This window comes from Lathamus discolor, chromosome 3, assembly GCF_037157495.1.
Source record: "Lathamus discolor isolate bLatDis1 chromosome 3, bLatDis1.hap1, whole genome shotgun sequence".
Lineage (NCBI taxonomy): Eukaryota > Metazoa > Chordata > Aves > Psittaciformes > Psittacidae > Lathamus > Lathamus discolor.
Genome location: NC_088886.1, coordinates 46,639,667 through 46,654,730, shown reverse-complemented (window position 1 = coordinate 46,654,730; position 15,064 = coordinate 46,639,667). Strand labels below are relative to the sequence as shown.

Here is a 15,064-nt window from a genome sequence, read left to right as displayed (position 1 = left end):
TGTTCTTTGCTTTAGTCATCTAAAATAAAGAAAGGAAGCAAAGGTGATGTTACTACGCTTAAGCCAACCCTAATGGCAGCTGTCCCGGTAAGTAACTGAAGGATAAATATTTATAAATATATTTTTAATGTATTTTTTAAAAAATAATCCAGATTTTTAACAACAAAATCAATGCAATGATCATTTAAATAAAAATGTTAGAACTTCCGATGTTAAGCTAGCTTATAATAATATTTTTTGTATTTGTTGGAGATAAACTTTCATCATACAAATGTCAATATTTTTCAAAGTTTAAATAGCTATGGATATTAGATCATAATTTTAAGTAGTCATCTATTGTTCATTATGGAAATGAAGTTTATGTTCAAATGAGTGGAATAAAGACAGTTGGCTGCAGGCAGCTTGGTATTAACTAGTGCTCCTGCTCAGATGTTCACAGAAACCTGGAAATTGAACATCTTTATCTCATTAGTGGAAGAGGAAACAACCTGAGAGTGTGTTATCATCTGAAATGTACTGGAATTTCTAGATCATGTTTCCTTTTTGTACTGAATTTAGTATTTCTGTTTCTGTGAGTTAAAGGTAGTCTTTTTATGTAACTAGGAAATTATGGATCGTATCTACAAAAATGTCATGAATAAAGTGAATGAAATGACTACTTTCCAGCGGAATCTATTTATATTGGCCTACAACTACAAAATGGAACAGATTTCCAAAGGTTACACAACCCCTCTCTGCGATAGGTAAGTTTAGTTTTATTTTTCAGTGGCACCAAAAAAAATGCTTATCAAAGTCCTACCACATGAGCATTACCTGATTTTTCCAGTTTGTTTTATTGTTGACACTTTGAACATGAACCAAGTTTGTAATAAAATGTAAATTCAGTAGTTTGTGTGATGCTTTAAAACATTTATCGATATTGTTATTTGACTTGAAACTGAATGGAGGTTTATATTGATTGCATTGTCTTCATCAGAAGCTTAATAATGGATTTATACAATTCCTGGGTAAGAGGTGAAGTCTGTTCGTATATATAACTGTAGATTTCACATTTTCACAGAAGTGAATGGTAAAGTATTTGAAGTTGGAAGGAGCCCATAGGGATCATGGAATGCAACTCCCAGCTTCAGTGAGACTAAAGCATAATGTAATTGCAAAATTTATACAGCTTTTATAAATTATTTTTGAGGAGAAAAAAAAAATCAAAATTTTGCTGTCTTAAGAAATCTGCAGTTTCCAAACATTTAAACCATCTTCAAATTAGAATGTGGAAACAAGATTATAAATCCTGTGTTCTTGAAAACTTAAATGTGTGCCTTCGGAGTTTTTCTTGAATACCATAGAAGTGTATTTGAAAATGGTGCAAACTTTCAGTTCAGATACAGAATTAAGTACTCTTGTTTTGTTTTAAAGCAACAAATACATACTCTTAATCTTTGCATTTTAGCCTTATTTTCCGGAAAGTGCGAATGTTGCTAGGTGGAAAGATTCGCATCCTGCTTTGTGGAGGAGCTCCACTCTCTGCAGCAACTCAGCGGTTTATGAACATTTGTTTCTGTTGCCCTGTAGGACAGGGGTATGGGCTAACTGAATCATCTGGAGCTGGAACAATCATGGAAGGTTGGTGTCAGCGCATCCCACTGACTGCTGTGTTCCATCCTGGGTGTTCTGTGTGTATCATCTTTGACAGTCTGTTCATTTGGAATATGCCACCAAATTTTAGTTGGGGAATCCTGGAAATTACCTATAATCATAAATATATAAAGCAGTAGGAATACTAATTTTGATACATTGTTCTAAAGCTGGCGACTTAAATATAAAAAATATTCTCATTTGTAATTGAGAAACTCATAATAATGTGAATGGGATCTTGTCATTATTGTACTTAGCAGCTGAACTGAATAAATAATTTTGAGACTTCATGAAAATAAAGAATTGAATGCAAAAGCCTGCACCAGACTTTGAATTTCATACCATAGAACTTAATGGTGTCTGTAACATGGGACTGTAATACAAATGTAGTCTGCAGTGATACTTCTTCAGTAACATGCCTAGATGCAGAAGTGTTTGGAAATGAGACTTCAGGAAGGTGAATCGAAATAATACAGTATCCCTGAATTGTTATGAAATACCTCTACTTATCTTAGTCCAGCAAATGCTATTTAAAGGTGTTGTGCCACTTCTGAAGTGTGATCCACATGGGTAGCTTACTGTGAAAGCTGTATTGATATGACTGGAAGTATCTGTAAATACAGCAATCTGTTCTGTTTGCGGGGTAAGTATTTTAGCTGTGTGACCTTGATAGATCTGTTGGTTTTCTTGGAAGTTCTGTTCTATGAATTAAAGTTTAGAAATAAATGTTAATTTTCACTAAATAAGATGCATGACAACAAAGACCTTGTTTCTTCCTACTCTGACTTTTTTTTTTTTACTGAAAAATACCTTTTGTTTTATATTTTAGTTTGGGACTACACGACAGGGAGGGTGGGAGCACCTTTGGTCTGTTGTGAAATCAAGTTAATGAACTGGGAAGAAGGTGAGAATTTCTGTATGTGATTTAATTATAGTGTGTTTATAAGAACTTTTTATGGCTATTTCTCTATTGGGCTTTGCCAAGTAGTAGTAATTAGAAATCTATTTCTTGGCCTTTTAATTTTTAAAGGCTACTTTTACCTATAAAAATTTGAACTTGGGAGAGAAAAAAGGTAAATTCCTCAGTGGTTTTAAAATATCTAGACAGAGCAATCAATGTGAATGGCTTTTTGCCTCGACTGTATTATGACTCTTTATCTTGTATTCACTGTACTTGTATATGCGTATTGTGGAAGTGTATACAGCATTGTACCTCCTTCTGATCTAGATTAGTGTTCTTGCAGGACAGGGTGCAGGTTGTGTATGTTGTGCCTTAGACATGCTGGATACAGGAGGCTTGAAACGAAGTGCATGTGTGATACCTTCTGTTGCCATTAAATTATTTTAAAGTAGTCCATATAATATTATTGTTAATAAACTCATTTAAAATTGACATATGGAATGCTTAAAGGATGCTATACAAAATATATTTAATGAAGTTTGAAATGCATTTATGTGATTTCCTTTCTCTGTAGGCTTTTATGTATTGTAGAGTAGAAATACTTAATGCTTAAAGGTGTTTGGGGCTAATGTGAAACTTTATAGTTGGATTTTTTTTTTTTAGTTTCCTAAAATATGAGGTGAAATCTCTTTTGTAGGTTTTTGTTGTCTCTTATGATTTTGTGTGTTCATTCATTTTGTTTTTTTTAATCTCATTCAAGCTTGGCAGAAAGGTTCATAGAATTGAAACTGAACTAGAGGCAAGTAAACTATTGAGGCAGGTGGAAACTTTTGTCTAAGGACGTAGTAAAGCGTTTAGTTCTATATTTAAATTGTAAAAATAATAGGAATCTTTGCTTTGGAATATTTCAGTTCTTGTTAACTTAACCTGCTTTTTTAGGTGGATATTACAACACTGATAAACCATATCCTAGAGGTGAAATTCTTATCGGAGGGCCAAATGTGACTGTGGGCTACTACAAAAATGAAGTACGGACCAAAAATGACTTCTCTGTTGATGAGAATGGGCAGAGGTGGCTCCATACTGGTGACATTGGAGAGTTTCATCAAGATGGATGTCTAAAAATTATTGGTGAGTTAATAAATTCAGGCGAGCATATTTCTGATTCTGCTAAATATTGTGATTAGCCCCCCAAAATCTCAGTATTTTTGTATGCAGTCTAAAACCATAGCATGTATCACAGGGAAATTCTGATATGTTAACATAAACTTGATTGTGTGCTTTAAAAGCTGATTTTTGGAACAGTTGCTTTCTTTTAAAACAGTCTTAACATTGACTCCTCTCTAATGAGGCTAGGTATTAATTAGAGACTTAAATATAGGCTAATGGAGCCTTAGTTTTTTATGATTTTGTAACTAGAATTTGGTTCATTGACAGGATTCTTTTGATGATATGTGCTCAGTAATTAAGCCGCGTTCTAATCTTGTCATTCTTCATAATATCTAGGAGAAAAATATAGCAAGGTAAAGGTGTTATACATAAGGATGTGATAGACCCATAATCCTTTGATACCTATAGGCACAAGAATGATGCCATATAAACTACCAGATGTGTCTCTTGAAGGTAGTGGATGATTCAGGATTCTCTTTAATCCTGAAAACTAAGTATATTTGGTTTATTGTATCAGAAAAATCTTAGGTCCCATTGCAGCTGTCTTGCACTGATCAGACTGTTCAGCTGCAAAACTACCTTGCCTGGTTGCACGAAGCACCATCAAAATGCATAATAAAGGAGAGGTGCTTCTGGTTGCCCTCACGGCTAGGTGGGTAAGGCCCTCTTAGCCACCTTGTCCTAGTGACCTTTGCCACCTTTGGGCTATGTACAATAAGATCAAGTAATTTGGGCTTAAGTTTCAGTTCCTGTTGTGGTTCACGTTACAGGTGACAGTTGGTCTTTAAATATGGATTTAGCCTGGTAATGAGTAACAAAATGACACCAAATAGAGCATCTCCTACCTTAAGCATCTGGACCAGACAGCACAAAGTGTGTTTTCAGACAAAAACTGGCTTTTGAATAGTCCTAGTAGTCTTCCATTCACATGACAGTGCTGTCATGCAGGAAATGTTTTTCTAAAGGCACAAAATGCGTTAAATTGAATCATGTCTCATTTTTGTGATAGGGAAAGATTGATAAAACGCAAAGTTTGGAAACCTAGTATTAAATGTTTCTCATACGTTCACCAAATGTGAGTCACCTTTTGGCTTTTATACATACATTTCAGGAAAGTATAAAATTCTATGTCTAAAATCTTCTGTATTTAATGTCTAATTCCTGTTTTTCCTCAATAGATCGTAAAAAAGATCTTGTAAAACTACAGGCAGGAGAATATGTTTCTCTTGGCAAAGTAGAAGCAGCTCTAAAGAGTCTTCCACTGGTAGATAATATTTGTGCATATGCAAGCAGGTAAGAGGCAGCTGCTACTTTATCATTGCTGTATTCTTTGCCATAAGCAAAATTTTTTTTTCACTCAATGTATGGAATTTTTTAAACCAGTTGAAAAATTCTTACTTGCACAGTGGAATAACTTTATCAGAACTAAACCATCTGATAATGTATGTCTTTATTTTTATTTTCCCATCTTTTTTTTCACCATTTATTGGAAAATGCTAAGAATTAGTGTCTTTTTCCTTTTCCCCAGTCTGAAAAGCAGCTAAGCTCTGACTGCATTCATGATAGATATCACTCAAGCATTTTGGAGATGATTACCTACAGAAGACCTAGGACACCTTGTTCGTTGCTGTATTTAGCTGTGATGTCTTCTTCACAGGAAGGGAGGGGGGAAACACTAACAGCTCAGAAGCTGGCTTGTGCATTGAAAGTGCTTTCCTTTAACACCAGCAGAAGCTTTGCAGCTTGAGAGAAAACAGTCTGTAAATACTTTGCAAACACACGTTTAATAAGTGATATCAAATGTCCTTTCTATTGCTTTCTCTGTGTACTAATGAATTGACATCTCTGAGCCCATATATGTCTAAAGTTTATTTCTAGAATTCCCTACCTGTGCATCATATAAACTTAAACATATAAATATACTTCAGGTGGTCTTTGTTTCCTGTTGTCATTTAAATGTTTGGAAAGTAATTTTGGAGCTTATGAATGATCCAGAAATACTCTGATTTCCAATATGGCAAAAAAAAGCCCCACTTGATAACTTTGAAAGAGGCCAGGACAAATATACCAGAGAATTGCTCACTAGTAATAAATAGAAAATTAACTTTTGGTTTGTTCACCTGGTTCTGTGATATTTTTTGTGTTAACTAATGGTAGTCATCCTGGAACTTCATCCTGGAACTTCAGTTTTGATAGTCGTGGTTCAATAGCCTAACATGCATTGGGCACACCACTGCTGAGGAAAGTTCTGTTATATTAAGCTTTATTTGTGGTTTTGACCCACTAGGTGAGTCTCATGTTTGCTTGCTTGGACTGCCTGAGGTTATGTGCCTCTTCTGAGCAACCTCTGTAGTCTGTGGAGAAGGAAGTTCCAACAGGTGGTGATTTCTGCTGGTCTAGGATTGAAATTTGCTATTGAAATTATATTATCAAATTTTGCATTAATTTTGTCAGGCCAGCCTAATATTGGAGGCTAAAATGTACTTGTCAGACAGGCACTTGTCTCTGGCAGTCTGTGTGTTGTCTATTACCTAAAAGTAGGAAAACTTACGAGCAGTCTTTAAAAGTAATCTAGTAAGTACAAATACATTCCAGATTGTTTTTTCTAATGCTGCTGTATCTCTTCTTAATGCTTTCATGTGTGTTATTTGGCATACGTAGCCATGTGCTACAGATTCTCTGAATGATTGTCCATATGCACATTTCATTGTGGGTATATACTCACCTCAGCAAATGTGAGCTTGGAGGCTTATCAGCAGTGCCTGTGACCTCTCTTATATCCTGTCTCTCCTTATACTTTTGCCTGAGCGGCAGTCTCATATGCAGCAGGAGGCCATTTGTAGCTATTCTATCTCCCACATGCAAAAGGACAAGGAGGACAGACTTCTGGGAATGGGTTATATCTGTGATTTGACCTTAGATCTTGGGGTGCAAAACTCCTCTGAATATGGTAGTAGGGAATCAGAAGTGTTTGCATAATATTGCTTCTTCAAAAGCTGTATTAATTGACCACTTCAGCCAAAATACTCAGTGAGATAAGGAATAAAATGCTTTCTGAAAGGAATCATGATTAGAGTGCCTTCAGAGGAGACTGCTGCTGCTTTATCAGCACTTCACCTATCCAAGATGTGTTCAGTAGGTCTCAAGTGTAATGTCAAGAAAATGAGCAGTTACCAGAGGAATGAGCAAACATGGCAAAAAAGCCAAGGGAGTTCTCAACATGAAGATCAAGGACAGCTGGTAAGGACCAGACTTTACAGAATGGAGATGGTGATATCCACATATAGCATCATTGAGTATGTTTCTTACCCTAGGCCTGAGGGCTGTACTCTGGTAGGATCTCAAGCACAGGAGGGGAATGAGGATGTCTGGTGTAGGAGAGATGTTTTGACAAAATCTTTTAGCATGGAGGAGATGACTGAGGAGGTCCTAGGGGCCAAATTCTGAGAACTTCTTCCTTTGTGCTGTTACGATCTCTTTAAGACTGAAGCTGCAGGCATCTTCAAAAGATCTGCCGAAGGAACAGTAATGTAGAGGGAAGTAGCTGCTCCAGAGAGATGATGTGGTCTTCAGGTTACTTCTCAAAACAAACAGTGCTTTAGCGTTTGAACTGCAACAAGTGAGGATTTAACTTAGAAGTACAGAATGAAAAGCTACACGTTTCAGGAGCTGTGAGTGCCAAGGTGCTCTTTCCAGGAAAAAAGCATAGTTGGATAAAACAGTTTGTCCAGAGGAAGTATGCTTTTACTCAGGAGGCTGAAATTTGGATGAACCAAGAGTTTGAGGCTAATCCTCAAACAGTTTACTTTTATATACTGTTTATCCCTGGAGACACTGGTGATATTGCTGGACATGACCTTAAGCTTGTCAAAAGACTATGGGTACCAGTGATTGAAGTGCCAGTCCTTTGTGTTCTGGATGCCTTCATGCATAATGCATGCATTACAGACCCTAGACAAGTTACAAGTACAGAGTATAGCATGAGTGGAGGTGTGTGTGGGCAGAATCAGAGAGGTATATGTTGTTGACTTTATGTAAAGGTAGGCAAATGAATTTAGATAATCTTCTGAGATTGCTTTCAGCTTCTGATTCTGCTGTGTGAGGTTCTCATTTTTCTTGAACTTTATGCCATCTGAAAGATCTTGAATACCTGTTTCAGGACAAATTGTACTTTGGTGCTCTTTGAAGACTTTTTGAGATCACAGCTTCATATGTGCTGGGCATATCAGGAGCAAAGATTGCCAACAGCAGAGTGAGCGTATGGACAATCACTTGAAAGAGAAGTCACCGCCTTTACAGAAACAGGCTTTCTTTGAGATGTGTTGTGCATATGCTCATTCCACAACCTGCTCCCCAACCCCTCTTCACTGCAGTCCTCTACTCCTCTACAGTAACTGGATTCTGCAGTTGAGAGGAATCTGAGGTAGGGAAGCCGCACACCAGTCTTCATACCGGGATGCAAAACATGAGGAGAGGCAGGGCGCATTGACATCGTATGGGTACTGCTTCCTCAAAGCTTTGAGCATGAGACACAGTGGAATATGCATATGGACAGCACACCTTGAAGCAATCCAGTTGCTGTAAGGTAAGTAGCTTCTCTTTCTATTTGTTTTTAAGCAGGCAAAGGTGATTTGTGTACTACTTGAGAAAAATTATCAGGTGAACAAAAGCCAACTGTTAAGAGCAATATCTCTGTGTTAACTGCAAACCCCTCAAATTGAAATGTTATTTTTGAAGACTTGTTAAGTTTACAAAATTCATACTAAAGTACATTATATTTCTCAGTTTCCATTCTTATGTCATTGGATTTGTTGTGCCAAATCAAAAGGAGCTTGCAGAACTAGCTCGAAAGAAAGGATTTAAAGGAACCTGGGAAGAGATCTGTAACAGTCCAGAGATGGAAAAAGAGGTACTGAAGGTGCTAGCTGAGGCTGCCATGGCAGGTGAGTAGCTGGGCAGATAGTATTAATCTTGTGGACTGTGATGTCTCTGAAACAGATAAGCAGAGGCCTAAAAATATTTCCTTGAGAGTGTATATTTCATAAAACATGTATGAAGTTCCTGAGAAACTGGCGTGTACATGTGTGTCTAGTTCTCTTTATGATGTCCTGTAGTAGCTTTTTGGCTTTAGCTGCTTGCCCAAAAGAATGTGGGTCATCTGTAGATCTATGTGTGTTACGGATCATACTGTCTGACACGCTACGTGGCAGTGCATAGTTGAAATAAGCCCGTGGTGACAGGAGCTCTCCTAGCTTCCAGTGGTTTGTATCTGAGGTGTTCCCTGAACTGAAAGCAGTGTCTTTAGTTAATAATTTTCAGTACTTTTCTTCCATTAACTCTTCTAGTCACCTTTGAAGATTGTGTAAGTATTCTGTATCAGTGGCAGACTTGCACAGCTCAGCTATGTTCATGTGAAGAAGTGCCTCTTGTTTGTTTTAACTCTGCCATCTGCTAGTTCAATTTCCTTCTGCTGAGCTCTTGTATGGGAAGAGCAGTGAACAGTCACAATGGTAGTTGTGATTTATTCTTTTTCTTTTTTCCCCCATTGTTTGTTATACTTCACAGAATCACAGAATCCCAAGGGTTGGAAGGGACCTAAAAAGATCATCTAGTCCAACCCCCCTGCAAGAGCAGGGTAACCTAGAGTACATCACACAGGAACTTGTCCAGGCGGGCCTTGAATATCTCCAGTGTAGGAGACTCCACAACCCCCCTGGGCAACCTGTTCCAGTGCTCTGTCACTCTTACAGTAAAGAAGTTCTTCCTGATGTTAACGTGGAACTTCCTATGCTCCAGTTTACACCCATTGCCCCTTGTCCTATCACTGGATATCACTGAAAAAAGCCTAGCTCCATCATCCTGACACCTACCCTTTACATATTTGTAAACATTGATGAGGTCACCCCTCAGTCTCCTCTTCTCCAAGCTAAAGAGACCCAGCTCCCTCAGCCTCTCCTCATAAGGGAGATGTTCCACTCCCTTAATCATCTTTGTGGCTCTGCGCTGGACTCCTTCAAGCAATTCCCTGTCCTTCTTGAATTGAGGGGCCCAGAACTGGACGCAATATTCCAGATGCGGCCTCACCAAGGCTGAGTAGAGGGGGAGGAGAACCTCTCTTGACCTACTAACCACTCCCTTTCTAATGCACCCTAAGATGCCATTTGCCTTCTTGGCCACAAGAGCACATTGCTGGCTCATGGTCATCCTCCTATCCACCAGGACCCCCAGGTCCCTTTCCCCTTCACTACTTTCCAGCAGGTCAACCCCCAACCTGTACTGGTACATGGGGTTGTTCTTCCCCAGATGCAAGACTCTACACTTGCCCTTGTTAAATTTCATCAAGTTTCTCCCCGCCCAACTCTCCAGCCTGTCCAGGTCTCGCTGAATGGCAGCACAGTCCTCTGGTGTGTCAGCCACTTCCCCTCTCAGCTGTATCTTTTTTCATGCTAATTGGTCATAGTCTATTCAATGATGCTGGTGCAGAATTAAACAGTGGCACTGTGACATTTTGTCCCTTCTTTCATAATAATTTCTGCCTTGTTTTTTGCTTTTGACTATTACGAAGCTCTGAGCTTTTTCAGTAAAGCTGTTGGTTATGACCACAAAATGTTGGGTTTTTCTAAGTGGCCATTGTTAAATTTGTTTCTCTTATACATTCTTCTTTACACTTTCATGCAATGAATGTTTTCTGCTGTGTTTTGCGCTCACTTCGTATCATGATGTCCTGCACCTCTTTGCAGTTTGTCCACATCTTTTTTACCCTGGATAACTTCATGCTTCCAGCTATCTTTATCTTGTTAATCTTTGTCTCTCCTCCATATTACTTGTATTAAACTCTATGATAAGCGTATTTGCAGACTTCTGTTATAGGAGCATACTCTTACGAGGCATGTAGACTCAGTACTGCAGCAGACTTCTTTTTTTTTATCTTGCCCTATGTCTCCAGTCCTGTTTTTCTTCACGGCATGGAGCATATGGGCCAAATCATTCTAAGAAGCTGTTGAGATGGAGAGCATGTACAAGGTCACTTTCCTCTTCTTTTTTGTGTAGCAGTAACTGTTTAAAAGAGAACTAAATATGTTAAAATTAATTAAATGGAATATTTGATTTAATCCTGAGGCACTTTTACACATTTTGTTACTTCATATTTGGTTTTTGTTTCAGTCTGGTATTATATACTTTTAAAGTAATTTAATGAGTTTTAATGCTAGATTGCAAAAAAACACAAAACCAACACAACAATCCAAGCCCAATGACCTAATGTCAAGAGGAGTAAAGGCACAGGGAAATCTAAAACTGACAGGTAGCACAGAATAATTTCATATTTGTGGGGTTTTTCCTAACCAGAAAATAATTTTAATATTGCCCATCTGTTGATGTCTTTTTTGTTGTTGTTGTTTTTCTTCTATTATGTCTGAAAGCATAATAGAAACTCTTGCAAAGGATACTGGTTTCTGCTAAAGGTGTACCATGCAGAGCACTATTCTGTTTCAGTGAGGGGAACAGCTGCCAAATGAACTTACCTTCCTTGAACAGTTGAGAACTATCAGGGAAAAAAACCAACCCAAACCAACCAACCAAAACCCTGTTTTTTCAAGCTTAAGTAATATGGATTTTAAGACTATTTCCAGAAGATGGGATCATAACACTGATATAACAGTGTATATTTTGAGGCTGTCACTTCCACACAGTGGGGATTTTCTGAAGTTGAGGAACAGCACAGGTACCCAAACAGCTGTGGTTTATGTCTATTTCCATGGAAACTGGAGAGCAGTTTCTGATGGGCCCTGTCACTCTTACCTGTGACCCACACGGGCTTGCAAAGCTAATGGTGGGTTTGAGGAACACTACATTTATGTCGCATGCTTTTCTATGTGAGAATACAGTTCTTCCTTTTGTGCTCGTAATTGTAGAAGCATGCTTACATTTATGTTTTGTATTTTTACAGCTAATCTGGAGAAGTTTGAAATACCAGTAAAAATTCGTTTGAGCCCTGATCCTTGGACCCCTGAGACTGGTCTGGTGACAGATGCGTTCAAGCTAAAACGCAAAGAGCTCACGGCGTACTATCAGATGGACATTGATCGATTGTATGGAAAAAATGTAAAATAATTCCTTTTTTTCTGCACCACTTTGCTACAGTGAGCTTGGATCAAATAGGAAATACTTGAATTGCCTGTCTCAGCGCTTGAGATCAACACAGGAAACTACCATTCCTCATTTTCAGCTTAACCCGTTATTTCTGATAACAGCACCATGATGACTGGCAACTTTAGTAAAATGTTATGGCAGCAAACCTGTGTCTGTCTCCTTTTTTCCAGTCTTCTCCGCTACCTTGTCAGTCTGCGGATTTTCCCCGAGTCTTTTTGGGAAACCATGTTTCTGAAGCCTCGTTTTTAAACACTTATAAATCCTGTATAATGTTTTATTTGTATCTTTAAAATTTGGATGTATATAAAGAGAACTTGGCTATATAAGAAATGGTTATACTAGAGGCCTTTTTTACCTAATTATTTAAAGATAAGAAGGTATTGATGTTGTGACATTATATACATTGAAAATGCTTGTAACAAGGTCATTGTCGAACAGAGGACCATGTTATTTGTTGCTGTGCTGTTTTTCTGTGTGAATTTGAGGGAGAAAATGTTTGACATTCCAGCTTCTGTAATACACTTCTAATATGTGCCTAATGGTTAATTTTATTTTTATCTGAAAATGAAAAGGCGGTCATGGCACAGCTCTGCATAAAGGCAGGTACTCTTGCAGGTATTGGTTGATGCTTCTTTAATACAAAAGATGCTATTAACACAGCAGAAGTTAAACCTAAGAATAATCTCTCAAATACAGAAACTCCTTTTTGACATGGCTCATAACCATTTCATCCAGTGGTTGAATTGTGTAAAACTAATATGAAATCTCAGCATTAATTTCACGTGGTAAGTTTGACAGTGTCCTCTCCTTTTAGCAGAGGGACTGTAACAGCTTTTGTTGTTCCTCATTAGGTTTGGACATTACACTTGGTTTGCTCTTCCACTGTTTGTGGGAGTCTGGCAAAACCCCTGTTCTGCCTAGCTGCAACCCAAATCTAACTGGGGGGATTTTTAAAGTCATAATGACAGTTATGTTCTCAGCTCACACAGTGCCTAGCTGCCCTTTGTGCCATTAAAAATCTCCCTTTAATTCTGTGTTCTTTTATTTGTAATTTTTTGCTTTAAAAACACATATTTGAAGTATTTGTCAGCTGGAGTTACTTATGTTGCTTGGTTTGTTACATCCAGTTCTTACCTTGGGAAGGAGTTTCAATTCCTGTTTTACTATAGATACGTGAATATTCTTTGACAGACTAACGGGGAATATTTTCCTCTTCAGAGAATGTTTAGATTTGTTTCAGATGTGAATTTTATTTTCAAAATATTTCTAGAAAGACTATTTTAAGCGGGGTTACATGAGAATGTGAAAAGGCATACATCAGTCATCTTCTTGATGGAGCAAATATTAAAATGGCTTTAATTTGGAGATTATTCTTTCATGTGTATTGTTTACTTGTACTAAAAATCAGGGTCTTGATGCTTGCTTAAGTACCCAGCTATGGTAGCATGTAGCAATTCTGAATGGCAGAAGCTTTTTTTTTGGGGGGGGAGCTCCTGCTGTTAGCATTTGACATGGGAGCTATGGGAGATGTTTGCTATACATACTTTCATTTTAAAATCTTCTGAAATAGTATTTAACTGCTTCCTATGATCCATCGATCATAGAAAGCTGTTTCATAGGAGTTGAAAGTTATCAAACAGGTTCTTATTTTAATTTTGATGACATTATACAGTTTGTATTATATTTTGTTACATTACCATCTATCCCACTGCTCATGGATTTCCCCTGCTGCTGTCTATGAAAAACTGTTAACCATTTGGTGAATTCAGGTGTAACTTGTCAAATGGAAATAGAAGCAATAAAGAGAAATTGGAACTGCATTCCTGAGATTAATGCCTTGCTATATCTAGATCATAAATTAAGACCTGGGAAATACAGTTAAGACTAATGTTGGAAAATGACTGAAGAATCCAGATTCCAGATGTGGAACTTGCCAAGTCTGTAGGGAAATGTCACACCATATATTAGACATGACTAATATTTCAGTATGTATCTGTGCTGCATCAACAGGTTCTTAAATAGTTCACACTCAACATAGGATGTACATTGTTCAAATATTTTTTGGTGAATATTTTAGTGAAAATGAATAAATTACAGAAGTACTATGTATATCACTTGGTACATTGTGCAGCAGATTTAAGAAAATAAATCTGTCTTTGGTTAACTCAGCAATCTGAAGTTAGTATTCTGCGAAGGGTTTAGATCCACTTTTGGATAAATTGCATAAATTATTTTTTTTAAATGTTTTGCAAATAATAGTTGTAATTTTTCTTCTAATCCAGTCACAAGATAGGGTTGCAGTCTGTGCTTTTGTTTTTACATTTCAGGGGTTTTGTATTTAAAATGGATATCAATATATATAGTTCCTCTTTCTTTAGGTGTCAGATTCATTACGGACCTTTATCTCTTCTACAGGATGTGAAAATAAAGCAGTTCATTAACTTTAGTCTGAATGCTGGAAATAGGCTTTGAAATATTTGTATGGGCTTCAAATATTTGAGTATGTTTTTTCCTTTGATTTATAAAAAAAGGCTGACTTTAATAGTGCAAGATTCTGAGTATTTCCATGTCCCATTAAAGCCACCTGTCCTGTGGGTGCCCATGCTTCTCACTAATTGACCAGGGCTATAATGGGATAGTAAATCACAGCTGCTATTGCTGCTGTTCAGGTGCTGAGCTGCCTTGCTCTGACATTCTTAGGCCTGCAGTCTGCTCTGCCTGTCAGATACTTTGGCCACCACTGTGTTCTCACTCAGTGCTCTTGTCAATGAGCAGCAAGACAACTTAAGGGGAGTTTGTTGCAACCCTGTATAGATGCACTACACATCAGGCAGGAACTTACCCGATCTCTATTTTTTTTTCTTACCTTTTTTCCTCTATATCTTCCCCTGCCCAGTGTAACAAGAACAGAAGTACCTGCTGGAATGTGTAGCATGTGTCCCAAAGGCTGTGGAGTAAATTAGGAACATAAGTGCATGGTTGGAAGTCATGATCTCCATCACACGGGGGATTTTGTAGTGGAAAGAGCTGCAATTTTTAAGTCTTTCTAGCGTTCAAACTAGGAACATATACCTCACCTGAGTGGTCCCCAACAGGGGGGATTTTTAATAAAGCTTTTATATTTATAAACTTCCCAGGACTCTGAGTCATTGGAAATTGTAACTACGTACTCTGTTGTGAAAATTTACATATTTAATTATAAAAAATGAC

The 15,064-nt window shown here is 37.6% G+C and overlaps 1 protein-coding gene across 5 annotated transcripts in view; it reads left to right on the top strand.

Moving 5' to 3' along the window:
• Positions 1-14,022, top strand: part of ACSL3 (acyl-CoA synthetase long chain family member 3) — a 50,368-nt gene extending 36,346 nt beyond the window's left edge. For 2 of the 5 annotated variants that reach the window (XM_065675016.1, XM_065675017.1), the window contains exons 9-16: positions 16-87; positions 604-743; positions 1,448-1,620; positions 2,462-2,536; positions 3,473-3,664; positions 4,882-4,996; positions 8,489-8,646; positions 11,652-14,022. In XM_065675016.1, the coding sequence (XP_065531088.1) occupies positions 16-87; positions 604-743; positions 1,448-1,620; positions 2,462-2,536; positions 3,473-3,664; positions 4,882-4,996; positions 8,489-8,646; positions 11,652-11,815 (1,089 nt within the window). In that variant the 3' untranslated portion in view covers positions 11,816-14,022. Of the gene's footprint in view, positions 1-15; positions 88-603; positions 744-1,447; positions 1,621-2,461; positions 2,537-3,472; positions 3,665-4,881; positions 4,997-5,231; positions 5,536-8,094; positions 8,289-8,488; positions 8,647-10,649; positions 10,727-11,651 lie in introns of those variants that run through there. The other 3 variants (XM_065675018.1, XR_010611595.1, XM_065675020.1) reach the window with 3 other exon arrangements.
• Positions 14,023-15,064: the final 1,042 nt, after the last annotated feature.